Source organism: Apostichopus japonicus, chromosome 19 (genome assembly GCF_037975245.1).
Source record: "Apostichopus japonicus isolate 1M-3 chromosome 19, ASM3797524v1, whole genome shotgun sequence".
NCBI classification, from domain to species: domain Eukaryota; kingdom Metazoa; phylum Echinodermata; class Holothuroidea; order Aspidochirotida; family Stichopodidae; genus Apostichopus; species Apostichopus japonicus.
In genome coordinates this window covers 16,406,794-16,420,014 of record NC_092579.1, presented here as the reverse complement: position 1 = coordinate 16,420,014, position 13,221 = coordinate 16,406,794, and the positions used below count along the sequence as shown (strand labels likewise).

General features: G+C 36.9%; 1 protein-coding gene across 4 annotated transcripts in view; it reads right to left on the bottom strand.

The window, feature by feature from the left end:
• LOC139959974 (uncharacterized) overlaps positions 1-13,221 on the bottom strand; it is a 132,900-nt gene that overhangs the window by 89,061 nt on the left and 30,618 nt on the right. For all 4 annotated transcript variants that reach the window (XM_071957935.1, XM_071957933.1, XM_071957934.1 and 1 more), the window contains 13 exons: positions 12,557-12,670; positions 11,085-11,198; positions 10,637-10,750; positions 10,065-10,178; positions 9,459-9,581; positions 7,548-7,658; positions 5,822-6,100; positions 5,399-5,518; positions 4,413-4,526; positions 3,161-3,274; positions 1,752-1,868; positions 1,168-1,281; positions 782-895 (listed from right to left, as the gene is read on the bottom strand). In XM_071957935.1, the coding sequence (XP_071814036.1) occupies positions 782-895; positions 1,168-1,281; positions 1,752-1,868; positions 3,161-3,274; positions 4,413-4,526; positions 5,399-5,518; positions 5,822-6,100; positions 7,548-7,658; positions 9,459-9,581; positions 10,065-10,178; positions 10,637-10,750; positions 11,085-11,198; positions 12,557-12,670 (1,662 nt within the window). The remainder of the gene's footprint in view (positions 1-781; positions 896-1,167; positions 1,282-1,751; positions 1,869-3,160; positions 3,275-4,412; positions 4,527-5,398; positions 5,519-5,821; positions 6,101-7,547; positions 7,659-9,458; positions 9,582-10,064; positions 10,179-10,636; positions 10,751-11,084; positions 11,199-12,556; positions 12,671-13,221) is intronic.

Below are 13,221 nucleotides of genomic sequence, written 5' to 3'. Positions count from 1 at the left end.
CCCCGTTTCTAGACTGCCTAACAATGAATAGCGTGCACTATGCGTACATTTTTACAACTGCAGTGTTTAACCCTATACCCAACTACTGTACCACGGTACATGTGCTGCGAATTTGCCCAGGTACCTTCCCAACAACTGTGAGCTCATCCCCTGTGTAACACCTGTTTGTTAACATTTTTTTGGCACGTTGCCAGGGAGTTAAGTTACGTGAGATCCGTAACCGCCGAGGTGGTTAGGCTATTTGCTTTACACTTAACTATGGTAGGATAATATTTTTTCAGGTTTTTTTTTCGCTATACGGTCAAGTGAATAAGTTGTACATTGAGTATAAACTCAATAAATTATAACTTCTACATTGTGATCGACAGTTCGTAAGTTAAGGTTTGAGTGTTTGCTCCCAAATCTGACTAGGAATTTGTATCGCACAAATCGGCACAATGTGCGATGCTGATTTGGAAACGTCTCGCAAGTTTGTCGTTTTGGATCGCATTTTGCGATGCGATACCGGAAAAATCGAACACTGCTTACATTAGGGCTGAATAACATACTTCAAACATACTTACATTACGACTGAACAACATTCTTCAAACATACTTACATTACGGCTGAATAACATACTTCAAGCATACTTACATGACAGCTGAATAACCTACTCTATACTTACATACATTACAGCTGAATAACATACTTCAAACATACTTGAACTTGAACATACATTACGGCTGAATAACATACTTGTTAGTCTCTGATTCTACAATTTGATGACTCCCTGGTGTTTTACCTGTTTCACAATTTCTTCCATTGAATCCAGCAGGACACTGACAGAGGTAACTCCCTAAGGCCTGACTGCAAATGCCACCATTCTGACAAGGCATATCATTACAAGGATTGGTACCTTCAATGAAAACAAAATAAATAAAATGTCATCTCTGTTGTGGATTTCAACCAAGAATGATATTTACATTGAATCTATTCAGGTAAATGAAGGGTAATTTTGCACTTAATTGTGTCATGTCAAAGTCTACACCTGAAATTCTCTACAGAAATATTTAAAAACTTTCTTTACTTCCAGCTATCTCATAAAAGTTTAAATCATCAAATGACTTTCTGTCAAAGATGAAAACAAAACAAAATATGCCAATATTTTTACTCATTTCTGTGACTTACTCTGTTCGCAATTCACCCCGGAGAACCCAGTAAGACAGTTACAGGTATACTGGTTGATACCATCCACGCATGTACCACCATTCTGACATGGTTCTGGCATGCAATCAGGGATATCTGGAAAGAGAAAGTAAAAAAACAGATGACAAAAACAAAAACATAAACATCCTTTATAACAGTGTACTATTGTACAAAGAATACAAACAGAAATCCCCTTGGTGTGAGAGAGATTTGATTGATTGACTGAGTGACTGACTATGTGACTGACTATGTGACTGACTGGGTGAGTGGGTGAGTGAGTAACTGGCTGTCTGCCTGACTCACTCACTCACTCATTCAATCATTCATTCATTCATTCATCCATTCATCTATTTAAGCAATAAAGGGTAAACTAGGTTAGCATAAAGCTAATCTCCACCCAAAGAAACAAGATGTAAAGTTTTTATAAGAAAGCAGAAAATATCTTCATTCCCCCCCCTCCCAACTCCTCCTGCTGCATTTCCTCTCTCCTTCTATCTACCCCACAAGGAGACAAAAAATCTGAAAGACTGGAATGCGAAAGGCAGATGATCTGTTTCGGTACTTACTTGTATCACAGAGTTGTCCAGCAAAGCCTGGCTGACACATACAGATGAAGTCTGTCGCTGTTACTCCAGGAAAACATACCCCTCCATTAAGACATCGGTTAATAGTGCAGACACTTCCTGTTGTCAGAGTAATGACAGAAAAAAAAAATATGAACATTGAGAGAGATATAAATATGGAAAATAATTTGGTGTTTAGTTAATATCTGTCTGCATCTAGCATATTCATTTGGCACGGTGGCTAACCGTCCATGCATCAATAAAGAAATAACAGATTTTTAATGTCACCCCATTTGAAACATGTCATAGATCATTTTTACACAAACATTTTTAGATTTTAAGTCTGAGCAAATTCTTGGAAACACAAACAATTTTGCTGGATTTCTACAATTTGACATGACCTCCTCATTTCAGTTTCAAATGGGCCACAAAGCTGTCACTAAGTTGACTCCAAAAAAGTGTCCTCAAAATGTTTCTTTAAAAGAATAGTTGAGGTAAAAATTTCTCTTTGATATTTTACAGAGGAACATAATCTAACCATTCTAGTGAAATTGTATCCAATTCCTATGTACCGTTTATGAGATATTGACAGCTGAAGTTATATGATATTCTACCAAAAGTGAACTTGAAGCAAACAGGTGTGATATCATATTTGCACACTGACAAATTATGTTGTGTTTTCTTTATTTTTCAGTCTATTGATTTGACCTTGGATTAGATAGGGTAACTAATTTGTCAAAATGGGATGTAAAGTTGATAAAATACCAATATCTGTGGTGCATTCACATAATGGATGCATCCAATTGTGGAGTATTAAATTTGACGTAAATTTTAAAGGAAAACAAAATATTATTTATCAGTGTGCAACAATGATGTCACACCAGTGACATCATTGTTGCACACTGATGCACAGGTTGTTGCACACCTGTTTGCTCCAAGTTCACTTTTGGTACGAAAGGTGGCAACTTCAACTGTCCAATATCTCAGAAAAGGAACATAGGACTTGAATGCAAATTTCACCAGAATGCTTAGATTATGTTCCTCTTTAACATATCAAAAAGAAATTTTGACCTGGACTTTTCTTTTAACTATGTATAGTACTTTCTATTACTGCATAGCATTTTTAAATCTTTCAAATTGCTTTTATTGTGTCTGAGTTTGCCCTTTTTACTTGCTCCATTTGTCCAATTTAACAGTCGGTCCTACTGTTCCTCCATTATGAGTTCTTAGTTTCGTCTTCTTTCCACAGTTTTTCAATTCTTTTAGGTTTCAAACATTTATAAAGGAACATTTGATATAATGAGTGAACAAACTTTCTTCCGACGTAAGATCATCTCACAAATCCAATAAGTTGCTTTTTTAATAAGGGACAGGACAGCAAAAACGAAAAATAAAAAAAAAATTGAATTTACCAAGTTGGCAATTGGTACCCGAAAAACCGGCGGGACAGATACACTGGTAACCGCCAAAGAGGTTTGCACATTGTCCATTTACGCATGGCATGATAGTTACACATTCATTGACATCTGTGGGAATAAATTCACAAAAGAAAACAGTTTTGTCATTTTCATGAATTTCAAAACATTCTTTTCTTTCTCATCAGAATCACAAATGAAAATGTCAGGATTTAGTGATAGGTAAACACAAAGATGGCACGAGCTTGTTATGAGTTTTCTTAGATATCAGGTAATAATTTACAACTTTATAAGCTGACTTTACCATCCGCATAACTAGGCTTTACCTTAGGGATAGCTCTGCCTGCTACTAAAATTGTCGTAGGCTGTAGATAGCTGTAAATTGCCAAATCTGTCGTGGGATAATGTGGCATACATGCAAACAAACAAACAATACATAGTTTGTTTTCTAGAAGATTTTGAATGACAGGAGGCAAACTAAACTTTGTCACAGTACCCAGTGTTTTACAAGATCACTTAAAGGACTGACAATTTACTGATATCATCCAACACAGACCATTTAGTTACTGTGTCTCAAGGAAAAGCTGCAGTAGGTGCAAAACCCCTTACAGCCAGGCGCGTAGCCAGGAATCAGCCAAGGGAGGGGCGAAGCCTGTAGGCAAACTACCTAAGCGTAGCGCCACCATGGATTGGCGCGAAGCGTACAAGAACATTTTGGCCGAACATGCCTCCCAGATTGCTGCAAATGACACTTCCCAGGCCTTGTAAGTTGCATCTAACCTTTGTTTATTTACAAATTACTAGAGATATCAAAACAAAATATGCTCAAGGGGGTTGGGGCGATCGCCCTCTTTGCCCCCCCCCCTACAGCAAGGCTGATTGAATATCAAACAACACAGAATATCTCTGCAGAGCCTATTGTGGGGTACAACACTGCAGGGCACAACAAACTATGGCCTACACCGCTAGGATGCAGTGCTGCAGCAGTCTCCTCAGCATCCAACTTGCGACATGTTGTCTAAAATCGATCATTTTCGTAACAGTTGACTACGGATAATCCTTCCAACATTCAGTGGAATAGACAGGACGATGCAGATGAGAAGCTTAGCCTTTTAGTCAGCTAAAATAAATTTGCGATAGACAATTATATTTTAAGTAGTAAACACATTTAAGGTAAGAAGCAATAATAGGCCCATATACGTAGCTTAAGATGAGTTACGAATCGTCGGTTATTGAACGAATGACCTACCTTCTTCACAGAATGTTCCTGTGAATTCTGCTGGGCAGTTGCAAAGGAAGCCATTGACTGTGTTTATACAGTCTCCATTATTCATACATGGTCCGTTTACACATTGGTCCACACCTAGATGAGCAAATAAAGAAAGGTTTCCAAAGAAAAACAAATGGGAGGATTACAAACTACAAAAGATCAGATCAGTTTCATATCAAATGGAGTAGAATAAGAGAGACAAAATATGAGATAATGAAATCAATTATTCCATAATGAAGAATTATAAATCCCAGTCTCATATCTGTATGGTGTATATAGAGGAAGATGACCAGCCCAGCCTAAGTATGGGATCATTAATTTAGTATTCAAGTCTTGTGTGGCGGCTCTGAAGGCCCTGATCTTCGTTTCTGATAATACAATATGATAATAATACGAATATATAACAATACGATTATATTTATAATATGATTAAAATATGATTATAATATGATTATAATATGACTATAATATGATTATATTATGATGATAATATGATTATAATATGATTATAATACAATATTCTAATAATAGTATTATAATAATATGATAAATAATATAATAATCATATTATAATATGATTATAATATGATTATAATATGATAATAAAATGACTATAATATGATTATACTATGATTATACAATGATTATAATACAATATTCTAATAATACAATATGATTCCTTAGTAATATGATTTCTGAGTAATCAAATGTAAAATTCTTATAATACGATATGATTCCTGAGTAAAAACGACTGCCATAGATTGTTGGATTTGTACAGCAATTTGACTAATCTTTGCAAAGCACTTTGCGATGGCATACTGGATAAATTATTCTCCAGTGCTCAGGATTATCAATTTTATACATTTAGTTTCCAAATCTTTCCCTACTGAGTTCGACTGAGCTGATGCCAAATAAAACAAAGTGACTAATTGCCAGATGAAAATAATTGAAATAAATGAACTAACCCATATCACAGGTAGGACCGGAGAACATGGTTTGACAGCGACAAATATAACCCCTGGCGTCTGTAGTCGATGCCAAGCACTCGATGGTATTGGGTCCGCATAGGTTGTTAAGGCAAGGATCTAAGTAGACAGGATGAGAAAGAGAATACAAAGACTAATTCAATCTCCTTTCCGTTGGTTCGTTTGTCCTTCCTTTCTCATGCAATGGAGAGGAAGGAGGGGGGGGTTCCATTAGCAAATTCATTGCATCATATTAATATGCTCAAAGGATACGTGATAAACTCAAACAAATTCATTGCATCATATTAATATGATCAAAGGATATGTGATGAACACAGTGATTGATAGCAGTTGAGTGTATAGCCTAACGGTTGTCCTAGCCTCTAGGGTTAAGGCTAGAAGTATATAAAACTGGTCTAATACCTTGAGTTACAGTGGTAACACTTCCTACTGGAATTGTTTGTCCGTCTACTGTTAGGACCTCAATTTCGGTGATATACTGAGTGTCCACGAGAAGGTTGTTGATCACCTGTCGATAGGTTGTGAGACCAGGTGGAAGGGTTAACCGTTGGACCGTTTGTCCATTTGGGTCTACCACGTTGATGATATACTCGACAATATCCGTTGTGTCCTGGGAAGCAGGAAACTGGACTGTGATTGCATCGGACTGGACGTCTACTATCGTCACCTCGATAATTTGTTCTGAAGAGAAAGAAATGAAACCTTATTGAATTCTATCTTGCAGGGTCTTCTGTGAAGTAAGGCATGACTACCACGACATTTTACCACTGGAATAGTAGTAGAAACATCATTTACTTCTTACGATGGATGTCATGAATACCGCCAAAGTGGTCGCAAGAGAGGCCTTGAATATGGGGGAATACGAGGAGCAAACAAATTACGAGGGATAATGGGACATGTGACTATGATTTGAGAAGGTAAATCACAAAATCACCTCAGAATTTCCCAAAGAAACAAAATCCGATTTGTATTCAGTTCAACAGATTCCACTTTTTTTTCAACACGACAAAACTTTAGAGTGTATTGAGCAATTTAAGAATGGTGTAGTAATTTTATCATTATTAATTGCCACTTACCATGAAACAAGAAAGGGCTAGCACTTTTCAATGTTTCAAAATGGAAAAAGCCTACTTTTCATTAGCAACAATGGGAATTTTTGTTATTGAAAAATGGCACTTTAAATGCTTTCCACAATAGTGGGGACACTTACTTGACCCTCCAAATCTCCCACCCCTATGTCATATATATTCACATATGTGAATAGTATAATATAAAATAAACGTGGCATATAGGACTATGAATGCTGGCTTCATTACCATGGAAATTTGTTTCACTGTGTTCAATACACTTCAAGGGAACTATTTTTGATCAATTCCGCACACTGTCATCAATACATATTTCAGCTAAAGAGAGTATGTTACATTTCAACAGTTAGGATATAGATTTACCATACAATTCATACAGTACTACAACTAACCTAGCCTAACCTAGAGCCTTCTTTGAATACAACAGTGAAGGAGGATTTTGATATTTTGATTCTCATAGACTGTTAAAGGCTAAAGTACTACATTACTTCAAAAATGCTGAAATTGTACAGGTATGTAAACAGGTGGGTGTGACAGATGTGTAAGCGCATGCTAATACCCTAGCTAAAAGCTCTAATTACCTAACTAAAAGCTCTAAAAAGCTTAAAAAAGCTCTTTTAGTTAGGTAATTAGAGCTCTTAATAAATTAGGTAATAAGAGCTTTTAGTTAGGTAAGTATAGCTTTTAGTTAGGTAATTAGAGCTTTTAGTTAGGTACCTTCATTGACGGGAAGCGGGTCATGGTGCTACGTATCTACTGCAGTCCTTCCCACACCACATTTCTCAACGACTCTGCCAAAACCACAAAGCACATCATTATCATCAGCGACCTCAACGCCAAACACACAACGCTGGGATGCTGCTCCACCAAAAAGCTCTAATTACCTTACTAAAATCTCTAATTACCTAACTAAAAGCTCTACTTACCTAACTAAAAGCTCTAATTGCCTAACTAAAAGCTCTACTCACCTAACTAAAAACTCTGATTACCTAAACTAAAAGCACCTTCTCCACATTATTTAACATGTGAAACAATATACATACCAATACTGCATAGTCTTCCCTGCCAGCCAGGCAAACATTCACATGTAAAGCCATTCGTCTCAGGAATACACTGGATCTCATTGACACATTGGTTGGGATCACAGAATGGATCTGTTGAGGCGGGAGGAAAAATAGATATCAATAGACAAAGAGTCACTATAGTTACCTAAACATTGGTGGTTACTCCTAATATTATTTGGAGCAGCTGTGAAGAAGTTAACTATCGGCAATCATACCTTGAAATTCCTAGAAATAGACCTCATAAGGCAGAACAATAGATAACAATTGTCAGTCCCTACTGTACGATACAATTAAACTAGTAAGCCAGAGCCAAAGCATTATACATCCCTAGGACATGCTCTAATACATGTACAAAATACTCATTTCTTAACTCAACAATTGATTGCCAACATAAACACTTGGCTTTTATGAACAGGGCTGGGGAAAGAGGGATCAGGTCGTTACAGCTCCAAGCCAAGTTTCAACAAGGGGGGAGAGGGGGTGGGGGTAGAACAAGAACACAAGAAAGCACTGGAATAAAGAATAATGCATTCATACCTCCATTACTGTACCATATTTCTTTTTGAGACACTTTAAAGATAAGGGAACCTACTGTCGAACTAAGAATGTGTTCCAACCTGGCTCTCCAAGCCACTGAATATGGCATATTCCTCTTCAAAAGATCTGTTCTATGTACATATTACAAGTGTTGCAACTCTTACGCAACTTGGAAGTAGTAGCTTATGTTTAACCTTCCTGTTAGACTGCTGCCCTGGTCAGACTGTAAAAGCAATAGCTTTGATCTGACAATCCCTTAACAACTGGGTACTTCATGAATGCTTTATAGAAGCTGCTATAATCTAGAGTTTGGAATACACTGTGAGTGTACTCGGTGATGAGAAGAGTTAAGTCGACATCACTTTGTCCTCATCGACCAATAGCTCATAACAAAGTAGTACATCATGTATATCAAGATGTTATCTAGAACTGAGCTTACAGTATACAAATAATAAATGGTTATGAGTGCAATAGTGCAAATATTTCATGAGTTGAAAGATGGAATGTTCCATTCAACGAGGCGCAGCCGAGTTGAATGGAACAAATTACATCTTTTAACAAATGTAATATTTGCACTATTGCACGAATGGAAACCATTCATTATTTGTTTTATACAACACCTTCAAATTTGGATATAATTGGTTGTAAAATGCACTCATGCAACAGATTTTTTTGAACAGAGAGGTTTCTCTGCACTCTTACCATTGGAAAAAGGGCTATCAAAAAAGTATAACACATGGTTCTATTTCATAGAGTGCAATAAAGCGGATTTTGCATGCAATCGACCAATCAAATGTTCTTCATAAAAATAGGTGTTGTATAATATAAGATTATCCATCTTCAGTCAGTTTCTACTTCATTCCACTCCCCCACTCCCTCCACCCTAGCCCTCCCTCCACCCCACCAGTGAATAATGCTATATAAAACAAAATCAGCAACTCATCCAATTATCATCCTTCATAATTATTAAACAAACCACATTCTTTGGTTTAATTAAGTTTTAATTGGCATAAGTGTATGGATAGCTCTGACCTTGACTAGGTTTAACAGATTTATTTTGTTACGGACACATTCTCCTTTTTTTTAAGTAACCCAATTTATGTCTTGTACTACTATCGACAGAAACAAATGCTTGTGATGATGGGAGGGCTTAGAGAGAGAGAGAGAGAGAGAGAGATAGGTGAGGCAAAGAAATATTAAAGCTACTTCATGAATAGTTGTCCCTGCAAAACTGCCCGACATCTTTAAATTTGGATGCTATTTAGTGTGCATGTGATGATCAGTATAAAAGGTAATTATCATGGATTTGTTGAATTTTACTACTGACAGTGAACCGACGGATTTGCTACTCACTTATTTCACATAATGGACCTTGAAAGCCGGGCTGACAACTACAAGTGAAGACACCCGCTCCTACGCCTTCGATACATTGTCCATTATTAAGGCATGGATTGGTTGGTGTACAGTCGATAGTATCTGTTAGAAACATTGATTGAACAAATGCTGAATATTAAAAACAAGTCATTAAAACTTGGAAGAAATATAAGAGAAACATTTGAAAGTACGACAGTATTGACAATTCAAACCAGTTATGTCAGGGTCATAAAATGTAAATGATAAAGTATCGTGCAAACTAGAGGCAATATTATATTTTTAATAACTGCAACAAAGGGGCAATATTTGTATATAAATACTTGCGATTCAGAGTAAAACCTACGCAGTCTCAAATATGCATATTTTAATCATAAACAGACAGCAGAAGTAATCAAAAGATCCCGATTTGTCAAACAAGCCCTCACAGGTCTACCAGTCTGAATATAGATCCATTTTTCTTCTTTTCAATTTTTTGTAATATTAACCACTTGCTGATACTTTCTGACGTTGGATAGTAGGAAAGGAATCAATTCTCCTATCTTCTTGATACTTCAAAATGACGGGGAAAATGCAAAACAAACTCACTACTTTCACATCTGTCTCCCATAAAGTTTGGTTGACAATCGCAGGTAAAGCCGTTGACCTGATCCACGCAAAATCCTCCATTCAAACAGCTAGTCGGGGTGCAATCAACGATATCTACATAAAAATGAAAAAGAAAACATATCAGACATTGTAGCCAATGAAAGCTGCCACATTGAGAGAACATTTTAAAGCATCACTATCTCTTTGCCACAAATTTTATACAAGCTACGTTTACAAGTGAGCAAAATAGAGCAAAACTTAATTAGTCTTTGGAAACTCAGCAGAATCCAAATAGAGTAAAACATGCACCAAGTTTTTGACAATGTACCCCCCCCCCCCTTCAAGTAAAGATGATAAACTTCCTAGCTTAACATAAAACAAAAAAGTTTATCTAATCGGAAAAAGTCTCTGAAGGTAGATATACAAAAGTTACTGGAAGCGACGATGTCTGTCCATCTATCTATGCCAAGTGTGAATCTCTATCTGTTATCATTCCAGTTCTCCACGGAAGATCCTACTAGGAAAAAATGCTGGGCCCTCTTACTTTTATAACACAGTCAAATATTACTTACCTAATGCGCAAGTTGTGCCCTCAAAGCCTGGGTTACATACGCAGATAAACCCATTGGCCTGGTCAACACATTGTCCATTTGGGAAGCAGGGGTTGGTCCCACAACTGCTGGATTCTGGAACCAAAGAAATAAAAAGAATGAGGATCTTTGTTCTAACGATGAATATAACTTCTTATAAGAAATCATCTTGTAAAACAGCAAGTCAAATTACATTAACATTTTACTTTTACTTCTGCCTATAAAATATTCATGACAAAGTTTAATAAGAAGAAAATTAGCAAAAAATACTTTGCCAGTGATTCAGTTACATCAGTGATTCAGGAGTGATTTCTAGATAGCCTAGAAATGTTTCAAACCCATTTCTATGGCCTTGAATCTTAGTATTGTAGAGAGAGTCAGCAAGAACATTGAAATAAATTTAAACTGTTAAAGGGAATTTCGAGCTCACGTGTTTCACAATTAGTTCCAGAGAATCCCTCCAAGCAATTACAGACATAACTATTGACCAAGTCCGTGCATTCACCTCCATTCTGACATGGATTCAAGCCGCATTCGTCTGGATCTGTCAAATGAAAATTTAGCCGATATGAAAATGGTCACACGACATTGGTCTGTCAATTGGTCTTTTTAATCATAGATGGTCATACTGAAACTTTATAGAAAATATTTCTAAGCTTCAATCTGTTGTCCCAACTTTCTATTTGCTAAGAGACTAAGTAGAAATTAATTATTACACACTTTTAATTGGATTGATTTCTTGTTTCACCTATGAACTCTGGAAATACTACCTCTGAAGTGAGCTAGAAAGCCCAACCCTGGCATATCAATGTTGACAATTAACATCATGCATTCGTAAGATATCAATAAGCATGATATGCAGCCTTAAACAAATAACCTATGCACACGATGCCACAGTAATGGCACCCTCGTCGATCAATGACGAGACAAGCCTTCTTGCCAATTTATGCTGGAATCAGCGGGTCAAATAATTCCAGCAGATCTATCCAAAGAAGTTGCCAATAATCGGTAATTTCATATCGACAACAGGGTGTGAAAGTGTGAGATAGAAACACTAAATGTGTTGAACAAGTTTATATATGATACAAGTTGTACATCTATCATATATCACAATAATAATAATAATATAATATCGTAATATGTTTGTCAGCTCACTTCACATGTCAGATAGCTGTACTTGCTCTAAATTATCCCCACTTGATTAGTGGGGCTACTTACGAGGGAACGAGTTACTAAAAAGGGCCAGAATGGAATCGCTAAAGTTCCACGGAGGGAAGTAGGCCGCAAAGAGGCTCGAAAAGCCCACCGATCCCAGAGCAAGGAGGCAACCAAAAGCACACCTTGTACCCGAGATAAGGTCGATGAACCCCCACACAAAACAATATTGAGGGATCTCGTCGAAGCTAGCTATGCTACGGCCGAACAGGAAAGGAAGGAAAAACCCTTCCCCGATGTACCCCGGGTGGAAAGAGGGGTCCCAAAGGGACTAAACAGGAGCGAACTCACCAAAACGGGAGAAAATAAGGTCTCAAGTGAGCTGAGCGGATGCAAAACAAGCATCAAAACCTTGGATGTAGACTTGCAATTGAACAGTGCAAATCACAGGATAAGAATGACCAGACCAAGGCACCGGATCTGGCCAGACAGAGCTGGCTAGACCGGCTGCCATTGGCAGGCTACGGTATAGTTGGTGGTAGTTTTTTTTGTGAGTTGAGCGCCGATGGCACGGGAAAATGCATGAGTAATTTGTCCAGAAGGTAAGGAGTTCCCCATGTAAGTACTCTGTTGTCACCTCTCATAATGAACCTTTTGTTTATTTTTTTAACATTTTTTTTCATAAAGTAAGCAAGATTAGATGTAAAGAGAGAGGGAGAGAGAGAACCATATCGATATTGTACTTACTAATGGTGCATTGGCCACCAAACAGTCCTGCAGGGCACATACACTGGTATCCATTATTGCGGTCAATACAGACACCTCCGTTTTGACAAGGATTACTGGCACATTCATCTATGTCTACAGAAAAAAAAGAGAAGAAAAAAACGGCGATGAAAATTTATGAGAAGATTTTATGTTTTATTCATGAGTAGAAAAAATGCTATGTTGATGAATATTTAGGACAAGGATTAGTTTTACGTAAAGATATTAATGTTTATTCATGGAAAAAAAATATTAACGCTGATGAAAAAAATGAAGACAAATTCATTTCTACTTCCAGATAACCTTTTATCAATGATCTGGGCAGTCCAACGATGCAACAATGCTAAAGAAAAATATTGGCATTGCACAAAATTTCTAGGACTTGCAAGCAAAATCATCAAATTTTGACAATTTTAAACACATCGCTTTCACTTTTTGGAGCCAAGACAAATATAACCGCTTACAATTGCAGTTTAGCTTTCAAAAGATGTACTAGTAGGGGTGATACAAACAATTTGTGATAACCTTTCAAGACCTGTAAATTGATCTACTTTGTAACAAACAAAAATGTTACATATATATTTTACTAGCTCACAGTATATGAAGATAGTACATACATGGGGTTAAGAAGTGTGAGACAAACTAAA